The following is a 24,273-nucleotide window of genomic DNA, read 5'->3' on the forward strand; positions in this document are numbered from 1 at the left end:
GGAGGAGGTCGGGGTGGATGGGTGGGTCTAAAAACACCAGACTGTCACCAGGAGACCACTATGGTGCCCCGTGTGAGGCCTGAAATCAACGTTGATTTATTCGTAACTTCTGTTCTTCAGTTACAGAACTTCTGGAGTTATTTTAACCCAAACCACCATCTTTACCTAAACCTAACTGAGGAGTTTTATTTAGAAAAGACTGGAGAGGAAATTGACAAGAGCATGTGTCACGTGTTGCTGGACATTTGTAAATAAAACACACTAAAAATATGTTTAGATTCAATTTTGTGACTATATCATGAACTGCTGTGAGACTTTGTTGGAATAATATGGACTTGGTGTGCAAAGACCTTAAACTTACTCTGAAAATACGTAATTAGAAAGACTACACACCCAAAAGTCACATATGTGACATCATATCTTTTCTCTTGTTGAAGTTAACCAGGATAACTAACTAACTAACTAACGCTCCTTCCTTTCGCATGACTGCAGCTCTCAACAGACCAGACTTGTAGTGATTCCCATCTCTTTTAATATTTGTTCCTCGTTTTGGAAGAACAAAGTGAAACTAAGTTGATAAACACCATCTGTGTGATTCATGGATCAATTCAAACGGGATCAGAAAACTCTCTCCGTTGTCTACCGTTCATGTTGTTTCTGAACTACGGTGGTCCACAGGAAGAGGCGGGACTTCACCTCTCTAATGTAAAGTTTTGCTTATTTGTAATATGAATATTAAGATTAATGTGATGGCGGTTGGTTGTGTCTCCCTGCAGACTCAGAGACACTTCGTCTCATTTGTCCTGGAGAGAGAGCTCCTTCCTCACCACCATGTCCCAGAACCAGTCGGCTCAGACCCCCGACTACGTCAGCCAGGACGTCTTCAACCAGCTCTTCGAGATGCTCGACCAGTGAGTCAATACTGCTGTTAATGGAAACACATACTGCACACTTAACAGACTCAAGTTTATTCCTCAGTATTATCTGATCGTTGTGTTTCAGATCGGCGGTTCATTCGGTCCAGCCCATCGAGCTGAACTTCAGAGACGCTCCGGCTGACGGGTCTCCAGGAAACACCATCCAGATCAGTATGGACTGTATCACCATGCACGAGCCGGACCAGACGCTCGCTGTGAGTAACCAAACATCACTTTTACTTTCTATCGTCAACGTCGAACTGAGCCGTGAGTCAAAACAGTCTCATTTAGTTCTCGTTCTTAAAGTTTAGATCTAAAACACACAAGTGATGCCACACAGAACGACCAGATTTCCCTCGACACGATTCACCACAAACAGCCGAGTCTCTGCACATTAAAACAACTTTAAAAGGTTACGACATTTCTAAGTTTCTTATTTAAATGTACTTTCAGTCTGAGTTGATGGGACTTCCAGAGGTGAACTCCATAGTGTCACATTAGAGAATGTACTTTCTATTTTCACATTGACGTCGGAGTTTCCCCGGGACAGATGTGAAGAAGTGCTGCAGTTTAACAGACAGTTTATCTTGCCGTGTTTCTAAAGTGATGATTTTATCTCATTCAGCCTGAGCTGCTGACCTGCTGACCTCTAGTGACCTCTCAGAGACTCAGAGACTCAGATCAGTCTGTTGATGGCAGAATGAGACTTTAGACCGTCTGATGATGTGCTTCACGTAGTGATGTTGAAGTTTCCTGTGTTTTAATCAAAATGAGCTGAAGTAGGGTTGTTAGTTTGCTTTTTGTGACGACACATTCACCTTATAGTGCAGTCAAATAAAAGCACAGTGCAAAATAACCTTTTACGAATCAGATATGCACCACAACCCCCCTACAACTAAACTGTAGTGTCAGCGTTTCAAGGGAAACAGATTTACTTTATTTTAGATCACATTGGTTTTTGACGCGTCATAAACACAATCCAGTCAGCAGAAATAAATGTTTATATTGTACGTTTCTACAAATCACGAAAACGTTGAATGTCGACATTTGTGAACCATAAATACGTTTCATATCAGCCTCGTGTCACGCTGCAGAAACACACAACGCCACGTGGTTAACATTGTGAAACGATTGGTTGGTTTTAGACGACTAAACTTCTGGTTAAGGTTAGAAGAAACGTCATGTTCAAATAATATCGTAACAACATTAACGAGCATAAATAACAACAACCGCCCGCGGCAGACTTTCTAACATAACGTTACGGAAAACAACGTTACGGAAAACAACGTTACGGAAAACAACGTTACGGAAAACAACGTTACAGAAAACAACGTTACAGAAAACAACGTTACAGAAAACAACATTACGGAAAACAACGTTACAGAAAACAACCAACGTTACGGAAAACAACGTTACGGAAAACAACGTTACAGAAAACAACGTTACAGAAAACAACGTTACGGAAAACAACGTTACAGAAAACAACGTTACGGAAAACAACCAACGTTACGGAAAACAACGTTACGGAAAACAACGTTACGGAAAACAACGTTACGGAAAACAACGTTACAGAAAACAACGTTACGGAAAACAACCAACGTTACGGAAAACAACGTTACGGAAAACAACGTTACAGAAAACAACGTTACAGAAAACAACGTTACAGAAAACAACGTTACGGAAAACAACCAACGTTACGGAAAACAACGTTACGGAAAACAACGTTACGGAAAACAACGTTACGGAAAACAACGTTACAGAAAACAACGTTACAGAAAACAACGTTACAGAAAACAACGTTACGGAAAACAACCAACGTTACGGAAAACAACGTTACGGAAAACAACGTTACGGAAAACAACGTTATGGAAAACAATGTTACGTAAAAAGTATAAAGTCAACGTTGAATTTGGTTTCATGCGGGACAATGATAAAGAACCCGGATCATCCGGTGATCTTCCTCCTCCGTCGGGCTCAAAGAGCAGCGCCGTAGCGTTTCCTTTAACTCCTCCTCCCAGCCCGCGCTCCAGCCTCGGTCTGGGTCTCATATTCACATGAACGGAGGAAGGGAAATAACTCTGGATTCAGCTGTTAGTGCAGTTTACAACTTTTAAAACCTCATTTTTTAAAATCAGGACTATCAGAGTGTTCGTACCGGGGAGTTAATTCACCCCAAAATAAATGATCCTCTGAGTTACAGATGTCTCTTTCTAAATGGAAGTCAATGGGAAAAGTCTTTTTTGGGCCTGATGCATCACGTGACGGACACGGAGGTTGTAGTACCGCCGTTTGGACACTACAAAACCAGCGCTCTTCCTGGAGGCTTGGCGTCTCCTGGGTGAAAGTTCCATGTTTGTTTGAATCATCCCTCCACCCCGACCTCCTCCTACACACATTTTAATTACATGGATTTGTTATGAGTCAGAAACAAAAGAGAGAACATTTTGATTCCCTCAAAACGTAACTGACGATGCAGTTTGGTTGTTTTGGGAAGCTGATCCTGTCGGACTGAAGACGAGCTGAAGCAGCTCTTTATAGTTCAGTCACATCAAACCTTGTTGCATTAGATGTTTATTAGTTCTGTATGAATCCCCCCCCCCCCAACCCCGTCGTGTGAGGGACGTCTCTTCACCAGCTCTGCTCCTGACAGGTGATGATGATGATGGTGGCGTTCCCCTCCCTCTGAAGGAATGCTGTTGTCCAGCCAGGGCGGGAAAAAAACAGCAAATAAAAAGTAGTTGAAGGAGCTGAGTAATGTCAGCCTGCACACCCCCCCAGGGGGAACTGTGCTCTCTTGAACTGAACCGGTGATTAATGGGCTCCACCCCCCCTCCACGCCGAAGAGGGGCGTGGAGCGCTGATTGGCACGCCAGCAACTTGGGCAGCGTCCATGTGGGGCTGAGAGCTCGCTGCCGTGGCGTCCTGCCAGTCCCCCCCCCCCCCCATGGTTAGCGCTGATGAAGAGAGGTGAATTGACCCCTGCCCTCCCTGCCTCTCTCGGAGTCATTAGATGCTGTTTAGGGCCCTGGGGGGGGCTGATTGGTATTGTGGAGGGTTCATGTTTAATCTGAAATTCCTTCTTCTTCTTCTTCTGCTGGATGTTTTTCTCTCTGTAGCTTCGGGGCAACACTTTAAATCAGCACCTGCCTCTGTGGAGCTCCCAGCAGCTCTCATCTATCAGTACGTGTCTCCTCTCTGCTGGGTGGAGGTAGAATAACATGGAGGAACGCTATATCCAACCCCAAACAGCTGATCTTACACCAGATAACGCCGTGATCAGCTGTGCGTGGAGGAGAATAGAGTTTAAACTACTTTACAGCCGAGTAGCTCCGTCAACACACGACTCAGATCAGATCAGATCTTATTACAGGGCGCTGTTTGGATGTGTCTTAATGTGGGAGCAGCTTTCTCTACCTGCAACTGTGGCTGCTGGACTCCAGAATCTACCAGCCACTCACATTATCAGTGTTCTTTTGGCTGTTAGGTGAAGAACATCTAGCAGCCACTTTGCATATTTAACCATCCCTGATCTCTGCTGCTTCCTGCAGACGTTCCCTCTAACGTTAAAGCTGAAGAATCAAACTACAGATCTGCTCTCTGTCGGGTGTTATCAAACCAGCATCACACAGCAGAACAACCAACATATAGACCCCCCCCCCCATCACTCAGGTGATTGTGATCTGCATGATTGAGAGTCAATCTACTCTCCGGTTGGGCCAATCAGAGCAGAGCTAACGGACGCTGTCTGATACTCCCACATGGAGGAAACATCCAGATTAACATTAAACAAGCAGATATTAAATATAACATTGAGAAAAAAAATAGTGAGTCAAATATAAATTATAATTAAATTAAATTAAATCAAATTTAATGAATCAAAATAAATATCATAGAAACATTTTAGAAATAGTAAATACTACTAATATATTATTGGCCCTAAAGAAAAAAAAGTCTGAAAAATGCCAGAAAAAATGTAAAACAATTTTTTTTTAAAAAGTCTGCAAAATGTTGTGAAAATGTCCAAAAAATGCCTGAAAAAAAGTCTTTATTTGTCAGTTTCCTTCAACAATGATCATAACATATGTAAATATATATAAAAGGGGAAATCACACAAGTAAAAATCTGATTTAATTTTTCTGTTTAGTTTCATTCTGAAGAATCAGCCTCAGGTGTTGTAATCATTCCTGTTACCATGCCAACAACAGATGTTTTCTTCTTCTTCATGAGTCACTGCGTCCACCTGAAGACGCTGAAGACGCTAAAGTCAACAGTCCGTCGCTTCGTTTGTCTGAACATGCAAATATTTTAGGAAACTGCGCGTCTCAAATAAAATGACTAAACGGTAAAGTTAATTACAAGTCGAGGGAAACATATTTTCTCCTGGATTACGGTCTCAGTTTTAAACAGTTTTATTCAGTTTTAATCAGTTTTAATCAGTTTTAAACAGTTTTAATCAGTTTTAAACAGTTTTAATCAGTTTTAAACAGTTTTAAATAGTTTTAATCAGTTTTAAACAGTTTTAAACTGTGTTTGTTGACCCATCAACAAACTTTCATTAACAATCACACAATATACTACGTCACCTGCTCTGTCAAAGTAAGTAATACAAATAAATTTAAAAAAACATGTCCGAAAAAAGTCTGAAAAATGTTTGAAAAAAAAATAAAATAAAAATAAAAATAAAAAATGTCTGAAAAAAATTTGAAAAAATGTCTGAAAAATGCAAAAAAAGTCGAAAAAGTTAAAAAAAATAAATGAATAAATAAATAAAAGTCCGAAAAATGTGTGGAAAATGTTTGGAAAAAAAGTAAAAAAATCAATAAATAAAAATCAAAGAATGTCTGAAAAAAATCTGAAAATAAGTCTGAAAAATGCAAAAAAAAAATCCAAAAAGTAAGAAAAAATTTAAAATAGGTCTGAAAAATGTCCAAAATTATCTTCAACAATGCTCATAATATATATATATATATATATATATAAATAAAAGGATAAATCACACAAGTAAATGTAAAAGCAAAATTATAATTTAAGGCATAAATAATAGTGCAGTTAAAATATAGAGCTTAAATATAAACATGAGTAAATATAAACTGGTAATGTAAATGTAAATTTATAATTTTGTGGAAGACAGTATTTAGTTTTATGAAGATAAATAAGATACATGACGTTAGAGATAAAGAACAATCCTCCATCATGGGACAACATCTGGTTACTGTATTTGATCTGCGCTCCACGAACTAAACTCATAAACTAAATCAGGAACTAAAAGTCTCTTTTAGAGATTTACGGTTTATTTTCCTGCACCTGAAGAAGGAAGATGTGATGAGGAGAATCAGACCAATAACAGGTCAACAAGTGGTGGATCTGTTTGAGATAGTTAGTTGAGGTGTTGAAGGTCTGAACACTAAATACAGAGATGATTTCTCTTTCTAAAAGACAACGCTGTGATCTGAACGAGAGAATCAGTCAGTAATCAGCTGAGCTCTTCATCAGCTGCTCAGAACCAACAGAGCCAGCACACCTGATTCTGATTCTGATGCAGCGACGAGATGAACTCTGTTTTACTCAAATAAATGAAAAAAAAGCAAATAGAGCTGCATTTAATTGATCTCTTTCTCTCTTTATTTTATTCTATTGTTAAACTTCTTTAACATCCTCACAGCAGACATTTAAACATTAAACTTGTTATTTCCATCTTGTGTTTGATCGTCAGCCTGTTTATTAATTTGATTAATTTGACCTTTATTTAACAGATGACAGATGATTTAACTGATTATTTGTCAGTTCAAACGGAGGATGTGGCTGATTTTTGTGGAGCACACTGAGGTGACACAGGGGTCGCCACAGCAGATCATTGATCCGCACATTCATTTAGGTTTTACACCGGAGGCCCTTCATGATTGAGGGGGATATATATATAAGTTACAAACAGTCCCTTTAACAGCAGCATCGGGATCAGTTGGTAGTGGAGGTTTTACCACCCAGGTGATGCTCCGTCTCTCCTCAGCAGGTGTCTCTGCAGTCTGACACCTGATACTGAACTAATCTACCCGACTTAACCAGCGGCTCTTTAAAGGGAACAACTCTAGTAAAGCCTCTTTGGTCTGAGCCCCTGGATCAGCTCTTTAGCTGGTCCTGGTCCTGGACTGAGTCTGTTGTAGCAAGGGGATCTGTGTATGATGTTCGGCTTGTTTATTTAACGTATTCTCTTAAAACAGTTTGTATTTATTACCAGGAGTTATTTTTCATTTTTCGTACGTTTTCCTACAAATGTTCAGCGTAAATTTTCACTCCAGTCTTTTCAAAATAAACTTCCGTCTTCTCAGGAAACAACTTTATTAGGTTTAAGCGACATTAGAAGTTCTGTAACTGAAGTACAGTTACAAATAAATCAACGTTGACTTCTGGCCTCATACGGGGAACCAACAGAGGTCTCCTGGTGAAAGTCTGGTGTTTATAGACCCACCCATCCACCCCGACCTCCTCCCTACACGCCGTTCACCGCTCTCTATACTTCCTGGTTCATTATTACATGGATTAAATTAATTTCATGCTGACATCCGTGGACGGTCATTACAAACAAATTTGTGATACATAAAAAACAAACATAATCTGCGATTAAATTCCCTCCAAACGTAACAGAGAAAAATGAACGAGAAATGGCTGAAAAAAAAGTAAAAAGAGTAAAAAAAACAACTGAAAAATGTAAAAAAAAAAAAAGTTTAACAAAAATTCTGTGACAAAAAAAGTCCAAAATGTCCGAAAAAAAATAAAATAAATAAAAGTCTGAAAAATGGAGAAAAAAAAAGTCAAAAAAAAGTTTTTTAAAAAGTCTGAAAAAAAATTCTAAAAAAAGGTTTGAAAAATTTTCGAAAAAATAAAAATAGTCAAAGATGTAAAAAAAAAAAAAGGTTTTAGAAAAATCTGAAAAAAAAATTTGAAAAAAAATCTGAAATTTTTTCGGAAAAAAGTCTGAAAACAGGTTAAAAACAAGTCAAAAAGAAGTTACAAAAAAAAAAATTCTGAAAAGTGTTCGAAAAAGTAAAAAAAAATCAAAAAGTCAAAGAAGTAAAAAAAAAAAAAGTTTTAAAGAAGTCTGAAAAGTAAAAAAAAAAAAATCAAAAATGTCCGGATAAAAAGTGTGACCAAGTCCAGCGTCTCCTTCAGTACTCTAACTCGTCTTCAGATGCAGCGTTGTTTTAACATAATGTGATGTTAGTTTAGCTGAACTAATGAGTCCTACCTGAGACCTGGTACTGGGGGAGTCCAGTGAATGGGGCTCTTTAAAGTGTTGATGAGCTGAGCTGAGGGCTCGGGGCCCTCGGGGGCCTCGGGGGACTCGGGGGAGCTGGGACCACCAGGGTGTGGCTGCTGATTGGAGACACTGACTGCAGCTCATTGCTGTGCTTAAGTTTTCAGACAGCTTTCAGATGAGTGTGACCACAGGGCAAGAGACCCGACCCCCCCGCCGACCCCCCATCCCCCGGCTCTGGAGTCACACCAGTGATGTGTCTCCTCCCTTTGTCATCTAGAGCTGCCAGAACACAACTGACTCATGTTAACTGTTCAGAGTTCCTCCACCTCCACCGCTGTCTGCTGATTATCAGACTTTGGGCTTGTTCTCCTGTAAAGTGTCTCACTAGTCTCGGTGGCAGCGGGCTGCGTTGTTTAGGGGCTTGGTTTCTAAAGTGTAGTTGTTTGTTTGGGCTCCTGTTTCTCTCCTCATCAACACTCAGAGGATTGCTCTGAGACAAATCTCAGCTAACAATGTCAGCTACTAAGTGGACTTAAAGACTAGATTCCCCCTCCGCTGGGGGATGATTCAGAGGATGTTTGCTGTAACTGTGATAAACTGGAGGAGCACATCACTGCAAAAATGAAACCAATTCTTTAAGTTTATATCAAGAGAAATGTAAAGTTATAAATGGATGCAAAAATCAAATGAAATGCAGGAAATCCCAAATAGATTCCTACCCACAGTATATATGAAGTGATCTAGTGGCCTCCTCTCTGGTCATACTGCGGTAACGTCAGGTCGGTAAGGTCGCTTGTTTCGGGCCTTGCTTAGTGATTATCATAAAGTGGGCATGTCTGTAAAGGGGAGACTCGTGGGTACCCATAGAACCCATTTACATTCACTGATCTGGAGGTCAGAGGTCAAGGGACCCCTTTGAACATGGACATGACAGTTTTTCCTCTCCAACATTTAGCGTAAGTTTGGAGCGTTATTTAACCTCCTTCATGACCAGCTAGTCTGACATGGTTGGTACCGATGGATTCATCAGGTTCTCTAGTTTACTATGATACCGGTATATTCTCTCTAGCTTTAAAACTGAGCCGCTACGACCTAAAAATCACAAGTTGTGTTAATGCATTAAAGAAATAGTGGCGTTAAAAGTATGTGATAAATCCAGTGGACCTGAATGCATCACGTTCAGCTCCTCATGCAGGTAGATCATGGTGTCTTTTACTGGTATAATGTCCCGTCTGTAGAGCCGGTCAGCGTTAGAGGATCTAGACTCAACGCATGTTTCCACAACAGATCTACATCAGTCCCGTCTGATAGATACAAGCAGTCTACAGGAGTCCCTTTGTGTTCCTGCTTTAGGATGCAGAGAGGACACTGATTCTCATGCTAACGAGGTACCAGGCCTACCGTAGACCTGAACTCTCACAGACCCAGAATCCTCTCCTCACTCTGGGACTGACGTCTGCTGACTATCAGACACTTTGGGCTGGTTTTCCTGGAAGGTCTCGTACTAATATCGGTAGTTGGCTGCGTTGTTTTGGGGCTTGTTTCTAAAGTGTAGCTGCTGATTTGGGCTCCGGTCTCTCTCCGACGATTCGAAGGCTGTTTGTCGTAATTGTAAGTGTGATGTACGAGCACATCATGCCGATCCGGTTCAACATGTTAGCACCGAATAACATAAAAGAAACGCAGCAGCGTTCTCTTCACTGAGGTTTACCCACATTACATTCACCGTCTCTGCAGAAATAAAACAAAATGTTCAACTTGTTTGAGTTTAGTCTAGAAAAATGTGAAGTTACAAGTGAATAATGGATGCAAAAATGCAATGTAATGCATGCAATCCAAAAATAAATTCATACATATACATAATAATAATAATACATTTTATTTAAATAGCGCTTTTCTAAAAACTCAAAGACACTTTACAAAGATAAAAAGATCATAAAACAAGGACTTCATAAAAACATAAAACACACAACATTAATCATTAAAAGCAGTTTTAAAAAGGTGAGTTTTGATTAGTGATGTTGAAAGTGGACCGGTTGGAGCCGTCTCTGATGTGTTTGAGGAGAGATATCTCTCATGTTGTTGTCGCTAGGTGAGGTCGCTTGTTTGGGTTTTTTGGGCTTGTTTCTGTTGCAAGATCTGGCAACGCTGCTCCTCACTCTGGGCCTGCTGGTCTCTAATAAATCTGTCTTATTATCATCCACGTCCATGTTTAAACATCATGAGGACAGAGTTGATGTCTCTCTCCTCTAGACCGCTCCAGTTTGTCCTGTTGCAGGATCTGAACACAACCCCCCCCCCCCCCATCTAAATCTACATCTAATCTTGTAAAATCAATTAAAAATTGATGCAAAAATGACATGAAAAGTTCAACTTGAAGTTTATAACAAGAAAAAAAGGGTAAAGTTACAAGCTAAAAATGGATGCAAAATGTAATGTATTGCATGCACTCCAAAATAAATTCCTACATATATATGACATGAACTCTCTCTCATACTGACTGCTGGTTTTGGAGGGAGCTTCTGTTGCAAGATCTGGCAACGCTGCTCCTCACTCTGGGCCTGCTGGTCTCTAATAAATCTGTCTTATTATCATCCACGTCCATGTTTAAACATCATGAGGACAGAGTTGATGTCTCTCTCCTCTAGACCGCTCCAGTTTGTCCTGTTGCAGGATCTGAACACAACCCCCCCCCCCCCATCTAAATCTACATCTAATCTTGTAAAATCAATTAAAAATTGATGCAAAAATGACATGAAAAGTTCAACTTGAAGTTTATAACAAGAAAAAAAGGGTAAAGTTACAAGCTAAAAATGGATGCAAAATGTAATGTATTGCATGCACTCCAAAATAAATTCCTACATATATATGACATGAACTCTCTCTCATACTGACTGCTGGTTTTGGAGGGAGCTTCTGTTGCAAGATCTGGCAACGCTGCTCCTCACTCTGGGCCTGCTGGCCTCCAATAAATCTGTCTTATTATCATCCACATCCATGTTTTAACATCATGGGGACAGAGTTGATGTCTCTCTCCTCCAGACAGCTCTAGTTTGTCCTGTTCTTGTTGCAGGATCTGAACACAACCCCCCATCTAAATCTAGATCTAATCTTGCAAAATTACAAGTTAAAAATGGATGCAAAATGTAATGTATTGCATGCACTCCAAAATAAATTCATGCATCCATGACGCGACGTCTCTCTCTCATACTGACGGCTGGTTTTGGGGCTTGTTTTTGGGGGAGAGTTTCTTCTTTTGTCTTGTTTCTGTTGCAAGATCTGGTCACGCTGCTCCTCACTCTGGGCCTGCTGGTCTCTAATAAATCTGTCTTATTATCATCCACGTCCGTGTTTTAACATCATGCACCATGAGGATGCATTAAACTAATGTTGACTTTATATAACAGGTAGGATCATGGAGATACAAATACATTTATGCAGTGTTTTTATCTGTATAGTTCTATTTTATTCTTAAAGTAAAGAAAAGGCATAGAGACAGTGAACGCAGCAGCGAGACGTTGAGTTTCTATTCAGTAGGAAGGAGTTCCTGTGAGGAGCTCTGCTCAGCTTCAAAGAGCAGGGAAGGAGATGGGTGTGGACTCAGCTCTCAGGTATTGGACAGGTATCCTCCTTAGAGTCCTCCCCCCCCACACCCCGTCCTCGTCCCCCTCGGTATATATGACCTCCCCATAGATTCCTATAGAAGCTTTCTGCTAGTCCACTCTGCATCTGTGTAGTCCACATCAGTCCTTCAGAGTGAGCCGAAGAGATTTGAGGAACCCTGGAGCCAGTGGAGCAAACGGCAGCAGCTCTGCTCAACCTCAGCGCCAACATGTTGTACCTGGAGACGGGCTCCACCACGTCCTACAGCGAGGTAAGACCACAACCAGAACCAGAACCGCAGAACCTCAGCACCGTCACAGGCCTCAGTGATCCGGTGGGGGGGTTATCTATCACTGGGGGTGATAGATAACCAGGGGGTTAAAGTTACAGAAAATATCACCAGCTAACAACAGGAAGATGGTTGTACATTTGGCGGTATGTGTGTGTGTGTGTGCGTGTGTGTGTGTGTGTGTGTGTGTTTGCGTGCACACCTGTGTGAGAGCAGCAGGGGAATGTAAACACCTGGACGTCCTTTGTGTGATCTGGCACTGATTTATTCAGCTGAAGTGATTTATTCAGCTGAAGTGATTTAATCTGAGTTCAACGTTGAATAAGTGAATTAAATCTGGTTTTCTGTGGTGAGACGGTTCTGCTGCTTTCACGGAGAAGCTGGGAAATATAAAGAATATAAAAAACATCAAACTGTAGGTTATTTAAAATGATTAGAAAGGATTGTGATATTACTCTTCTTATTTATTTATTGATATTTATTCTTTGTGTTTTAGTGGTTTTAGGGATCAGTGGAGCTCTGAACTGTTTTTATCTGTTTCTCTGTTCGTCTCGATGCAGAACTTCAAGTCTTTTTACTGCCAACCAAACTTATTTATTTAACTTTATTTATTAAAGCAACCTGAGCAGAAGCAGAACCAGAACCAGAAGCAGAACCAGAACCTGAACCTGAAGCTATTCTGATATTATTTAGAGATTTATTTGATTAAGAAGTCAGAGAGAGAGTTTTAATTTATTTCTTTGTCCAAGATGTCTGACATCGACATTAAATCTTTTGTTCTTTCACAAAACAAACCACAAAGTAAAAAAAAAACACTGTTTTGCATTAAATTTCTTAGTTTGAGAAAAAATAAATCACAGTTTTCATTTTCATTTGTTTCAGTCAGAAAGTGAAGCGTCATGATGGATGGATCTGTGTTTGCAGAGTAAACACTTAAAGGAGGTTTTAAATATGAAAAAGAAGTTTGTGCTGAAGTTACTTTTCTTTTTCCATCAGGAAACATTACATTTCTTGGTTTGAGAAAAACAAATGAGAGGTTTTATTCTAATGTTTCAGTGAGAAAGTGAAGCTTCATGATGGATGGGTCTGTGTTTGCAGAGTTTTTTAAAAAGTGAATTAAATATGATAAATACTTTGTAGTGAACTTACTTTCAGCTTCCATCAGGGAAAATTAAATTATTGTGATTTTGGAAACAGTGTTTTTTTTGTGCATCAATTACATTTTTTTTTAATAATATTTTTATTTAAGAAAAAGAAAATTTTTCACAGATATTTAACATCGAGCATTTTCACTTTCTCCCAACTCCCCCCCACCCCCACACTGCCTAGACAAAATAATGCATACTAACATCTCTACACAGGGAATGATGGTTCAAAATGAAGTAGTAAAATTTAAAAAAATAGATATGTATTTTTTTTTAAAGTTGTAAATAACAAAATTAAATAAATAAAAATAAATAAAAAATAAAAAAGCCAGCAAACACAAAATTGATCAAATAAAACATACATACAGATTAATTAATTTAACATTAAATTGAATATGTACATATGCATCAATTCAGTTGAACTGTCATGTTACAAAGAGATCAGGCCTGCAGTATTTATATTATCTCTGTGAATTCATGCTGTAGTTTCAGTCTCTATCTATAGACTAGTTTATCTGTATCTATAGACTCCAGTTTGGTTTCTTCAGTGAACTCCGGCGTCGCCATCGTCGTCTTCTTGTGTTTCTATATTTGATATGTGAACACATGCTGTAGTTTATTGTGTAGTTTATCTGTGACTGTAGAGTTTGTGTTTTCTTCAGTGAAGTCCGGCGTCGTCTTCTTCTTCTAGTGTTTCCAGCGTCTCCGTCCTCTCTATCAGAGACTCTGAACGTCCCAGAGCGCTGATAGATTGCAGGTTGCAGATAGCAGGTGTGTCAGGTCACTGTCTTTTAAGTTGTTGAGCGGGGGTGCGGGGGTGTGGGTGTGGGTGTGGGGGGGTCTTTAAGTGGAGTCCAGCTCTTCTCTCAGGGTGTGAGGGATCAGGTTCCCCCCCCCCCAGTCTCCGGGGAGCCGCTGCAGCCAGGCGCTGCTGTTTAGTGCTGGATCCTAATTGCTTTAATGGTGTGTTGATGTAGATACAATCACCTACTCTGCCCCCCCCCAGCAGGTATAGAAGGTGTAGATAGACCCCCACCCGGCCCCACCTCAACCCCCAACAACCCCCCCACCCTGCTGAGCCTTTAATGCCTCCCCCCCCCGTGGTCACTCATCACCCCCCTCTGATCCTCTCTGTGGTCCAACATGGACGACTGGGAGGAATGGGAGCTATTCCCCTCCGGGTCCTCTAACTCTAACTACTGGATCTAACAGAGATAACAACGTCGTCTATGTTCAGATAGAAGAGAGGACATTTATCATTTAGACGGCTGTGTGGAGTTCAGGGCTGTTAGAAAATATCAGAAATATCAAGTTGTGCAAGTTGTTTATATGCAGAGATGAACTCAGTGAAAACTTCATTTCATTTCGTAGAGGTAGGGCTGTGATGTGTTGGATGTTACAGCGACTGTTATAAATGCAAATCCATCCGTTCTGATTGCATAAAATCCTAAACATGTTTTCACTGAGATGTTATGCGGATGGTGGTGTGTTCTTTTTACTATCACGGCTTTCAAAAATTAAATTAAATTGATTGACGTTGTGCAAGCCGTTAGAAATAAGGTGTGTCAGAGGTCAGTGGTGGCGTTGTCACGTTGTGTCTGAAAGGAGCTTCAGTGAGTGACTCAAGCAGCAAAATAAATAAAAACTGATGAATATTATTATTATTTATGTCAGAGATTCACACGCCAACTTCACACCAGAGGGGAGAATTATTCTGTTTTCTTTCCTGGGAGTTAAAGGTCAAATCAAAAGTTTTACATAAAAATACTGCTGCAGTGAACTTATTATTTTAACTCTTTTAATAAGTCTCTCTAACTCTGATGTTTCTGGTGGAGGAGCCCCAAACAGAGTTGCAAAGTCCGCTTATTATCAGAAAACTTTGGGTTTGTTTTCCTGGAAAGTCTCTTACAAATATTGGTAGTAGCGGGTTGCGTTTTCTCCGGTCTCTCTCCGACTTGCAGGCAGTTTGCCGTAATTGTAAGTGTGATATACGAGCACATCATGCCGATCTGGTTCAACATGTTAGCACCGAAAAACGTAAAAGAAACGCAGCTCCGTTCTCTTTAATGAGGCTTATCGACATTAGATTCACCGTCTTTGCAAAAATGAAACAATTGCAAGAATTAAATTAAATGTTCAACTTGTTTAAGTTTAGTTGACAAGAAAAATGTAAAGTTACAAGTTAAAAATGGGTGCAAAAATGAAATGGAATGCAGTTTTCCTAGAACTAGATTTAAAAAATCACGATATATCTCCTTGCTTACAGTATCGCGATATATTGAATGGTAACCCCTGTATCACGATACGTATTCTAACTTATTAATCAGACACCACTTTTATTTGTATAAATCTAACAACTCTGTGTCCTTTTACAACTTTTAAACTGCATGTCATGTTTCTGTTCTTTATGAATCTTTCTGTAACATGTCGGCCAGCAACTACCGATGAAAATAGCCTTTTGGCCAATTCTGGCATTTTTTTTATAGCATGTGAATGTACAACTCAGTCTCACAGCAGTTCATGAGATAATCACAAAATGTAATCTATTTGATTCGTGTTCATAGACATGACTTTCCCTTTTTTTCGTGACGCTCAGCACGACTTTCAACAACGTACTTTTTGTGCAACACGTGACGCACTTGTCAATTTCCGCTCCAATCTTTGCAAAATAAAACTACTTAGGTTTAGGTTTAGGAAAAGATCAATTTGGTTATGGTTAGGCAATAAACTACTTAGTTAGGTTTAGGAAAAGATCAATTTGGTTAGGGTTAGGCAACAAACTACTTAGTTAGGTTTAGGAAAAGATGGCGGTTTGGGTTAAAATAACATCGGAAGTGGCGAATCTTAAGTACAGAAGTTACGTGACAAAAACCAGGAAGTATAGAGAGCGGTGAACGGCGTATAGCGAGGAGGTCAGGGTGGATTGGTGGGTCTAAAAACGCCAGACTTTCACCAGGAGACCACTATGGTGCCCCGTGTGAGGCCAGAAGTCAACGTTGATTTATTTGTAACTTCTGAACTTCAGTTACAGAACTTCTGGAGTTATTTTAACCCAAACCACCATCTTTACCTAAACCTAACTGAGGAGTTTTATTTTGAAAAGACTGGAGAGGAAACTGACACGTGTTGCTGGACATTCGTCCCTTACAAAAAAGTAGAATACTTCAAGTTCATTAATATATTAATATCAATGTACTAGTAGTATACTTGTAAGTGTACTACTTCAGTACTTCTTAGGACTAAAATTGGCCCACTTTTTAGTTTATAAAAGTAAACCTTTAAGTGTAAGAATAGTCATTTTGTACTGCAACTATACTATGAACTATAGTACAAGTGAATACTGTTAGTTTAGTAGTTATATACTTGTAGCCCACTTTATAGTTTATGAAAGTGCACTTTAAAGTATACTACTACTTTAATAGTTTTCATACTAAGTATACTTGTATATACTTGTAGCCCACTTTATAGGTTATGAAGGTACATTTTATATGCTTTAACTTATAGTACTTAGCCAATGCTACTGGCTCCTTTTGCTATTTGACTTGATGTTTCATGATGATAAAAAAACTAAAATAAAAGTAGTTTTTCTGGCACGGCGTGAGACGAGACGAGATGTGGTGGTTTCATTCATCCATCTGGTCATATACAGCAGTAGCTGTATATTTATTATAAACAGTAGTGTTTGAATCAGTGGTGCTGCTGAACGACCTGCTGTGGATCATTCACATGGTTGTAGTCAGAGGACGTCTCTCTGAAGTAGCTGAGCAGCTTTTATCAGAGAGACAAAGAGAAGAGCTGAAGGCTCAGAGACGTTATTAGAGGCTGCTGAGGACGTCAACGCCGCTGATTTATACCGTGTGACCTGAACGCAGCGCCGCCTGCACACAGCAGGAATCTTTAAAGTGCTTCTTTAATTAAACGGTTGCTGTATTATAGTGGAATAAGATCTGATGGAAGTGAAGGCTGATATCCCACTTCCACTCCATTAAACATCAAGACGTGATGCGTTCACTGTTAACCCTTCATCCTCCGGTTCATGTGGACCCTTCAGGGCCCTCCTTCTGTGTTAGCCGTTCTGCTTTTATCTCTGATCTCTCTACGATGATAATGTGACGTTGATAATTGGTGCCTGTCACATCCAGCGCTGCAGCTGCCGGCGTCGGGTACATCTCTGGACGGATCAGTGCCGCTGATGATTACGCCACAGTTCAACGGAGTCACTCTGATGTCAGGAACGCTGACTCCTCACATATACGGGAAAACACCGTCCAGTCATGAAGTGGTGTCACCTGGTTGATTTCCATTCAAAACACCAACTACTTCCTGCTTTTAAATCACGCCAAAATAAATAAATAGATACCAGTTCTTCTGTTTGAGTCACACACGTGTTTTCTCCTTTAACCCTTTCAATACAACATGAGCTCCTCTGTGGCACTGAGGTGGACTCTGTGTGTAATAAAGCAGCAACATTGCTTGATAATAGTTAAATAGTGTGTGTTGTTTTGGTCATCTGGACACCAACACCTGGCGGCGTGACGGCGTGACGGCGTGACGGCTGTGAGGCGGACAGCTGTGGTCGGTCGGCCGTGCTTGAAATAAACAAGAGAGGCCCCAGGAGAGATTAATGGCCGTCTATGGCACCTCGTCCAGGAATGTGTCGTTTATAAATGGAAAGGAATGAGGTGAATGGCGAGCAGAGCCAGCAGAGCCGCAGCAGGAAGCGGCTGGCGGCGACCCAGGTGGGTTCTGCTTCCTGTTTCATTCCTCCCGTCTGAATAGTTGTGGCTGCCGGAGAGAGAAGGAATCATCACAACATCGATCCAGACACTATAAAACCAGAGTGTTTTCTGTGTGAGTGTTGGACGTGTTAACGGTGTCGGTTCAGGAAGCAGCTCGACCCGTAAACACAAGCAGAGATGGTTTATGTTACTCCGTTACCATGGAAACAAGAGCTCCACTTCCTGTAGCCTTCACCTCCTCCTGTCATCACCTGACATGTGATACGCTGTCATTAGTTTCAAACTAAAAACCTTCAACATGCAAAGTCAATCAGTATTTCACCTGAAACTAAGAGGTTTTATGCAGTACTACTTATTTATTATGTAGTACTTATCTGTTATGTAGTACTTTACCAACTGTATGTTGGAGCACCATTTTTAGTGCTTTTAAAGTATTTGCTCCCTCCTCTTGGCTCCAGAGACACTTTAAACTAGATTATTTTATAAACATGCAAGATTATTAAAACAGGTTTAAGGGTTTTTTGAATACTGAATGAAAACTTGTTGTTTGTTTTAAGTCTATTCTTTCTGTTATGTAAAATATTTTATGTTTTTATGTTGTTGTTTTTTTTATTTCAAAGTCTGTTGTATTTGTTTGTATGAAACTTATGAATTGCCGTCTTGACCAGGACCTCCTTAGAAAAGAGATTCAAAATCACAACAGGATTATTTTGTTAAAATAAAGGTTAAATTAAATTAAATGAATTTAAACTATAAAACTGTTTACTGAGAGATAATTCTTGTCATGTTCTCATTGTTTATGTAATTTAACAGATGATTAAATAATAGGGCTGTCAAAGTTAACGAGATAATAACTCGTCAACGCAAATTTGTTTTAACGCTAGTAATTTCTTTAACATATTAACACAACTTGTGATTTTTTGGTTGTAGCAGCTCAGTTTTAAAGCTAGAGTGAAGATATACTGGTATCATATGAAACTATAAAACCTGATAAATCCATCGGTGCCAACCATGTCATACTAGCTATACAATATGTGTACTTCATATTGTATCTGTGTGTCTATTTATATTTCTGATTCGCCAATATGCTGATGATATACCCCTAATTTTAGCAGAAAAAAATTTGTGGATGCTCTCACTAAGTGACTTAATGACCTGATACTAGCTGGAGGTTAAATAATGCTCAAAACATAACCTAAATTTTGTCTAAGAAAAACTTTCATGTCCATCTTCAAAGGGGTCCCTTGACCTCTGACCTCCAGATGTGTGAATGTAAATGGGTTCTATGGGTACCCACGAGTCTCCCCTTTACAGACATGCCCACTTTATGATAATCACATGCAGTTTAGGGCAAGTCATAGTCAAGTCAGCACACTGACACACTGACAGCTGTTGTTGCCTGTTGGGCTGCAGTTTGACATGTTATGATTGGAGCAGATTTTTCAGACATTTGTTTTGACTTTTTTTGGGGATTTGTTGGATTTTTTTTTTTTTTTACCTTTTTCAGACATTTAAAAAAAAACATTTTGTTGATATTTGTCAGACTTTTTTTGACTTTTTTTCAAAATGTCTTTCTGACTTTCTTTTGACCTTTTTCAGACATTTTTTCTGACTTCTTTTTTTTTTAAAATATTGATATTTTTCAGAAATTTTTTAAAAAACTTTGTTTTTACTTTTTTTGGGACTTGCTAAATCTTCATGCTAAATGCAGTACCTGTGAGGGTTTCTGGACAATATCTCTCATTGTTTTGTGTTGTTCATTGATTTACAATAATAAATATATACATACATTTACATAAAGCAGCATATTAGTCCACTCCCATGTTGATAAGAGAATTAAATACTTGACGATGGATTGGCAGCTCTATTAAATATCACCTTTACACATAATAACGTGTCCATTTCCACAGTTTCCTGTCAGATTAGAGCATCGTGAAGTAATTCTGTCGTTGTCTCCATCTTGTCTCCAGTCACAGTACACCAACCTGGGACTCCTGAACAGTATGGACCAGACCATTCAGAACGGCGGCTCCACCTCCACCAGCCCCTACAACAACGACCACGCACAGAACAACGTGACGGCCCCATCGCCCTACGCCCAGCCCAGCTCCACCTTCGACGCCCTCTCCCCCTCGCCGGCCATCCCGTCTAACACGGACTACGCCGGGACCCACACCTTCGACGTGTCCTTCCAGCAGTCCAGCACAGCCAAGTCCGCCACCTGGACGGTAAGACGCTCACCCACCAGAAACAGTTACTGGGATTCTGGCTTTGCATGGTCCAGCAAGAAGATCTGTGTGATGTAGAGAAGTTCATCTTTACCTTCTTTTCTATCTGTACAAAGAGCAGTGAGTTGATCAGTTGACCTTCAGCTCTGTGCTCTTTATTCTACGACTGATTACTGAAATATTCTTAGTCACATGTCATAGAGTTTATATACAGTATATATATAAATATATATATATGTGTCCTATGCTGGTTATAATAAATATGGAGCCACATTTCATGAGCTCGTCCTCAGTGATGAGTCAGGTAGAGGTGGAGGAGGAACTCCTTATCTGATGATCTGGTGCTTCAGGCTGATTCACGTTGCTCAACTGCATCTGGCAGCGAGGAATGTCACCTGAGACGTATAGAGCCTCAAATCAGGAGTGAACCCCAGGCGACGCTCCGACACACACCGAGCACATCTCACTATGAAGACGGTTTCTCATATGTTTCACATGTCACACACAACAGGAGAGAGTCCGTGTCAGACCCGTTCTGGAAACACTCTGTTTGGTTCAGGCGAGAGGCGGCGCCCATGGATGTAAAGAGAGAACAGGATGCAGCGTATGAGAGCGTCTCAGTGGTGCATGAAGCTAAAATGTCCGGTGATCTTCCTCATCCATTGGGCCCATACGGTGCTACAGGAATGAGTCCTAAAACCCAGAAATGAGTCAGCATTTTATCACTTCCTGTTGCTCAAAATGGGTGTATAAATGACACCATAATGCTCGAGGCATTTAGCGTGCAATAAGTACGCCTTTCTTGATTTCCACGTGTCATTTGTACTCCATGTATCCTGAACTGACTGTAATGCAAACACATCCACGTATAAATGCTACGGTAAGAGTTAGTGACGTAGAATAAAAAGAGAGAAAGACCTCTGATGGTGGACGGGTCCAACAAACACAGGACTTTTTAATCAGGAGACCGTTGTTGACCGGTGTTTTGTTTTCATTAGTGATGTTTGTGACGTGTTTTCTGTAGTTGTTTCCGTACTTATTTTAAGCCCAACCAAGACGTTTTCCCTTACCTTAACTAAGTGGTTTACTTGTCTGAACCGAACTGTGGACGTTTACATGACATAAAATGCAGAATGTGGGTGTAATGTAAAAATTATTCTCTGAGTCACAGACGTCTCTTTCCCAATATAAGTCAATGGGAAAACGTCTTTTTGGGCCAAATGACGGACACAGAAGTTGTCGTACCGTCGTTTGCAAATTGCGAAAGCTGATCTGAGATCTGCAAAAACACTCACGAGACTCGCTGCCCGTTGACCTACCCTAACCTTTACTATTCGATATCAATGCCTAACCCTTAACCATCTTGTGAGAATTTCCCCAATTTGCTGGTTCCCTTCTAGACCTGACCTGGCGGCGCCTGGGTAGAGCGTGCAGGAGGCAGGACCTGACGCAGATTACCGCGGTAACCGTTCATAATTTGGTCATAAACAACGGCGGCGTTGTTGGCGTCTTCGTGTAAATGACCCTTCTTCTTCACCCTTCTTCTCCATGTTTATATTCTTCCGGTTTGTGCCGGTCATGATAGAAACATCATGAACACGTCCACTCGCACGCTGTGATTTTCTTGCTGTTTATGTGTGAAAGCAGTTTAAGAGACATTCCCATTACCCAGAATCCTCTGTAATCTTAGATAATGTGGATGGATGTTCCTCCTCTAATAACGTCCACTCTCAGCTCCCTGTGATCAAACAGCTGACCGGTAGGTTGTTGATGACAGAGGGTCTGACAGTCCGTCCAGGTGTGGTGAAACTCCGAGCAGCTAGATGTCACCATGTGATGCTCCATAAACCGACACGACCAACAGCTCCGTCTGCTCTGTCATTACGCACAACGACGAGCCGACGGACAGCTGCTGATCCACCACGTCCTCCCTTCCTCATGTCTTATCTGCAGACTGACTCTGGATCAGTTCAGTGTGTTAATGCACCCTAGCGGACGTCGTAGGTGACGGAGACGTCACCCTCACAAAGTGACATGTTTACTTTTTCTTGTGGTGTGACGTGATGCCGATTACATCATTTATTTATTTATTTATTTATTTATTTATTTGCACACCCACATGAGACTGCATAAAATCCAGATAATGAAAAAATATGTAATGTGTCAGGAGAGGTGAAGAAGCCATGGCTTTATTCAACGGACATCCCCTCAACTTCAGGAGAAAAACTAACAATAAAATAAGAGGATAAATAATATTAAAAAAGCTGACAAAACTTAGAAAACTACAATAAAAAAATAAATATCAAAAAGAAGCAGAAAAACGAACCAATCAGGAGAAAACAATCCAATAAAACAAAGAAATACATTAAAGACGACACACATTCTGAAATAATTGGACATCAGGAATTAATGTGATAATAATAGTGGATTTGTGAATTTGAAGTTGCTTAACAATGATGCTGAAATGCAAATACTGACAATAAAGTATTTGCAGATGCCAACTGGAGACATTCTGAATATAAGTGGTCATTAAACAGGTCTATAATTATTAGTGTAGTATGGATAGCTGTAGTAAAACCTGCTGAGCGTTACCGCCGTGGGTCGGGGTGAAGTCAGGGCGTGCTGCTGGCCCGTCTTCTTCCTCGCGGGCCACGCCGACTGTGGGATTGTGACATTTACCTAATTCCCACACCGCCTCGCTCATCCCTCTCATTTTCACCGTCCAAAAACAAAAGTGTTTGTCTTGATGTGCAACGTCGAGGAGCTGAAGAGTTAGTGGTTAGAGAGAGGCACGCCCCGTCCTCATCACGCAGTCATAACACATGATGCAAGACTGGTCCGATTGGTCTGACTTCACTTCACTTCACTTCTCATCACCAGAACCACGCTGAGTCACAACTCCACATTTACTCATTTAACACAAAAACATTGTTTTCATCAACTGGTCAATATGCAGATTTTGCTTTATTTAGCTTCCATAAAACGTCTCCTTTTAGACCAGATGATCAAACTGAGTTTCTTTGTCCCAGTGGACACTTTGAATATTTCTTTAAAGATGAAAAACAACAAAAAAGAGCTAAAATATAGCAAACTAAATAAAAATATGAATTAAAAAAATCTGTGATAAATAAAGTGTCACTTTGCCGACCTGCTTCCAACATCAGACACGACTAACCAGAGGTGAGGACTCAAACATCTGATGACTTTAGACTCCACTTGAAGTTTAACACCACTGACTCGGGACTTTTCTTGGACTTGAGCCTTTTGACCCGAGTCCAAAGATTAAAAAGTATTTAAAAAGTGTGCTATCAATCAATTCATTTCTTGAATCCACTAACGTTAACGCTGTTCATTCCCACAATGTCAAAACTTAATTCCCCAGAAATTCAGTCGCACTTGTTTTAACAAATAAATACAAAATTTAAAAATGATTCATGATTTTTTAAAATTTAATATATTATTACTCTGATGTAATGTTGGGACTTGAGTTGGGACTTGAGTTGGGACTTGTCAGTCTTGACTTGGAACTTGAGTTAGAACTTGACTTGGGACTTAAGTTGGGACTTGTCAGTCTTGAGTTGGGATTTGACTTGGGACTTAAGTTGGGACTTGTCAGTCTTGATTTGGGACTTGACAGTCTTGAGTTGGGACTTGTCAGTCTTGAGTTAGGACTTGACTTGGGACTTAAGTTGGGACTTGTCAGTCTTGATTTGGGACTTGACAGTCTTGAGTTGGGACTTGTCAGTCTTCACTTGGAACTTGAGTTAGGACTTGAGTTTGGATTTGAGTTGGGACTTGACAGTCTTGAGTTGGAACTTGACAGTCTTGAGTTGGGACTTGACAGTCTTGAGTTGGGACTTGACAGTCTTGAGTTAGGACTTGACAGTCTTGAGTTGGGACTTGTCAGTCTACACTTGGAACTTGAGTTAGGACTTGAGTTTGGATTTGAGTTGGGACTTGACAGTCTTGAGTTGGAACTTGACAGTCTTGAGTTGGGACTTGACAGTCTTGAGTTGGGACTTGACAGTCTTGAGTTGGAACTTGACAGTCTTGAGTTGGGACTTGACAGTCTTGAGTTGGGACTTGTCAGTCTTGAG

At 40.2% G+C, this 24,273-nt stretch overlaps 1 protein-coding gene across 6 annotated transcripts in view; it reads left to right on the forward strand.

Annotated features, from left to right (window-relative positions):
• Positions 1–816: 816 nt before the first annotated feature.
• Positions 817–24,273, forward strand: part of tp63 (tumor protein p63) — a 44,549-nt gene continuing 21,092 nt past the window's right edge. For 5 of the 6 annotated variants that reach the window (XM_074634498.1, XM_074634497.1, XM_074634500.1 and 2 more), the window contains exons 1-2: positions 11,895–12,046; positions 19,919–20,176. In XM_074634498.1, coding sequence (XP_074490599.1) covers positions 12,005–12,046; positions 19,919–20,176 — 300 coding nt within the window. In that variant the 5' untranslated portion in view covers positions 11,895–12,004. Of the gene's footprint in view, positions 912–1,002; positions 1,133–11,894; positions 12,047–19,918; positions 20,177–24,273 lie in introns of those variants that run through there. The other variant, XM_074634502.1, reaches the window with a different exon arrangement.

Source organism: Sebastes fasciatus, chromosome 5 (genome assembly GCF_043250625.1).
Source record: "Sebastes fasciatus isolate fSebFas1 chromosome 5, fSebFas1.pri, whole genome shotgun sequence".
Lineage (NCBI taxonomy): Eukaryota > Metazoa > Chordata > Actinopteri > Perciformes > Sebastidae > Sebastes > Sebastes fasciatus.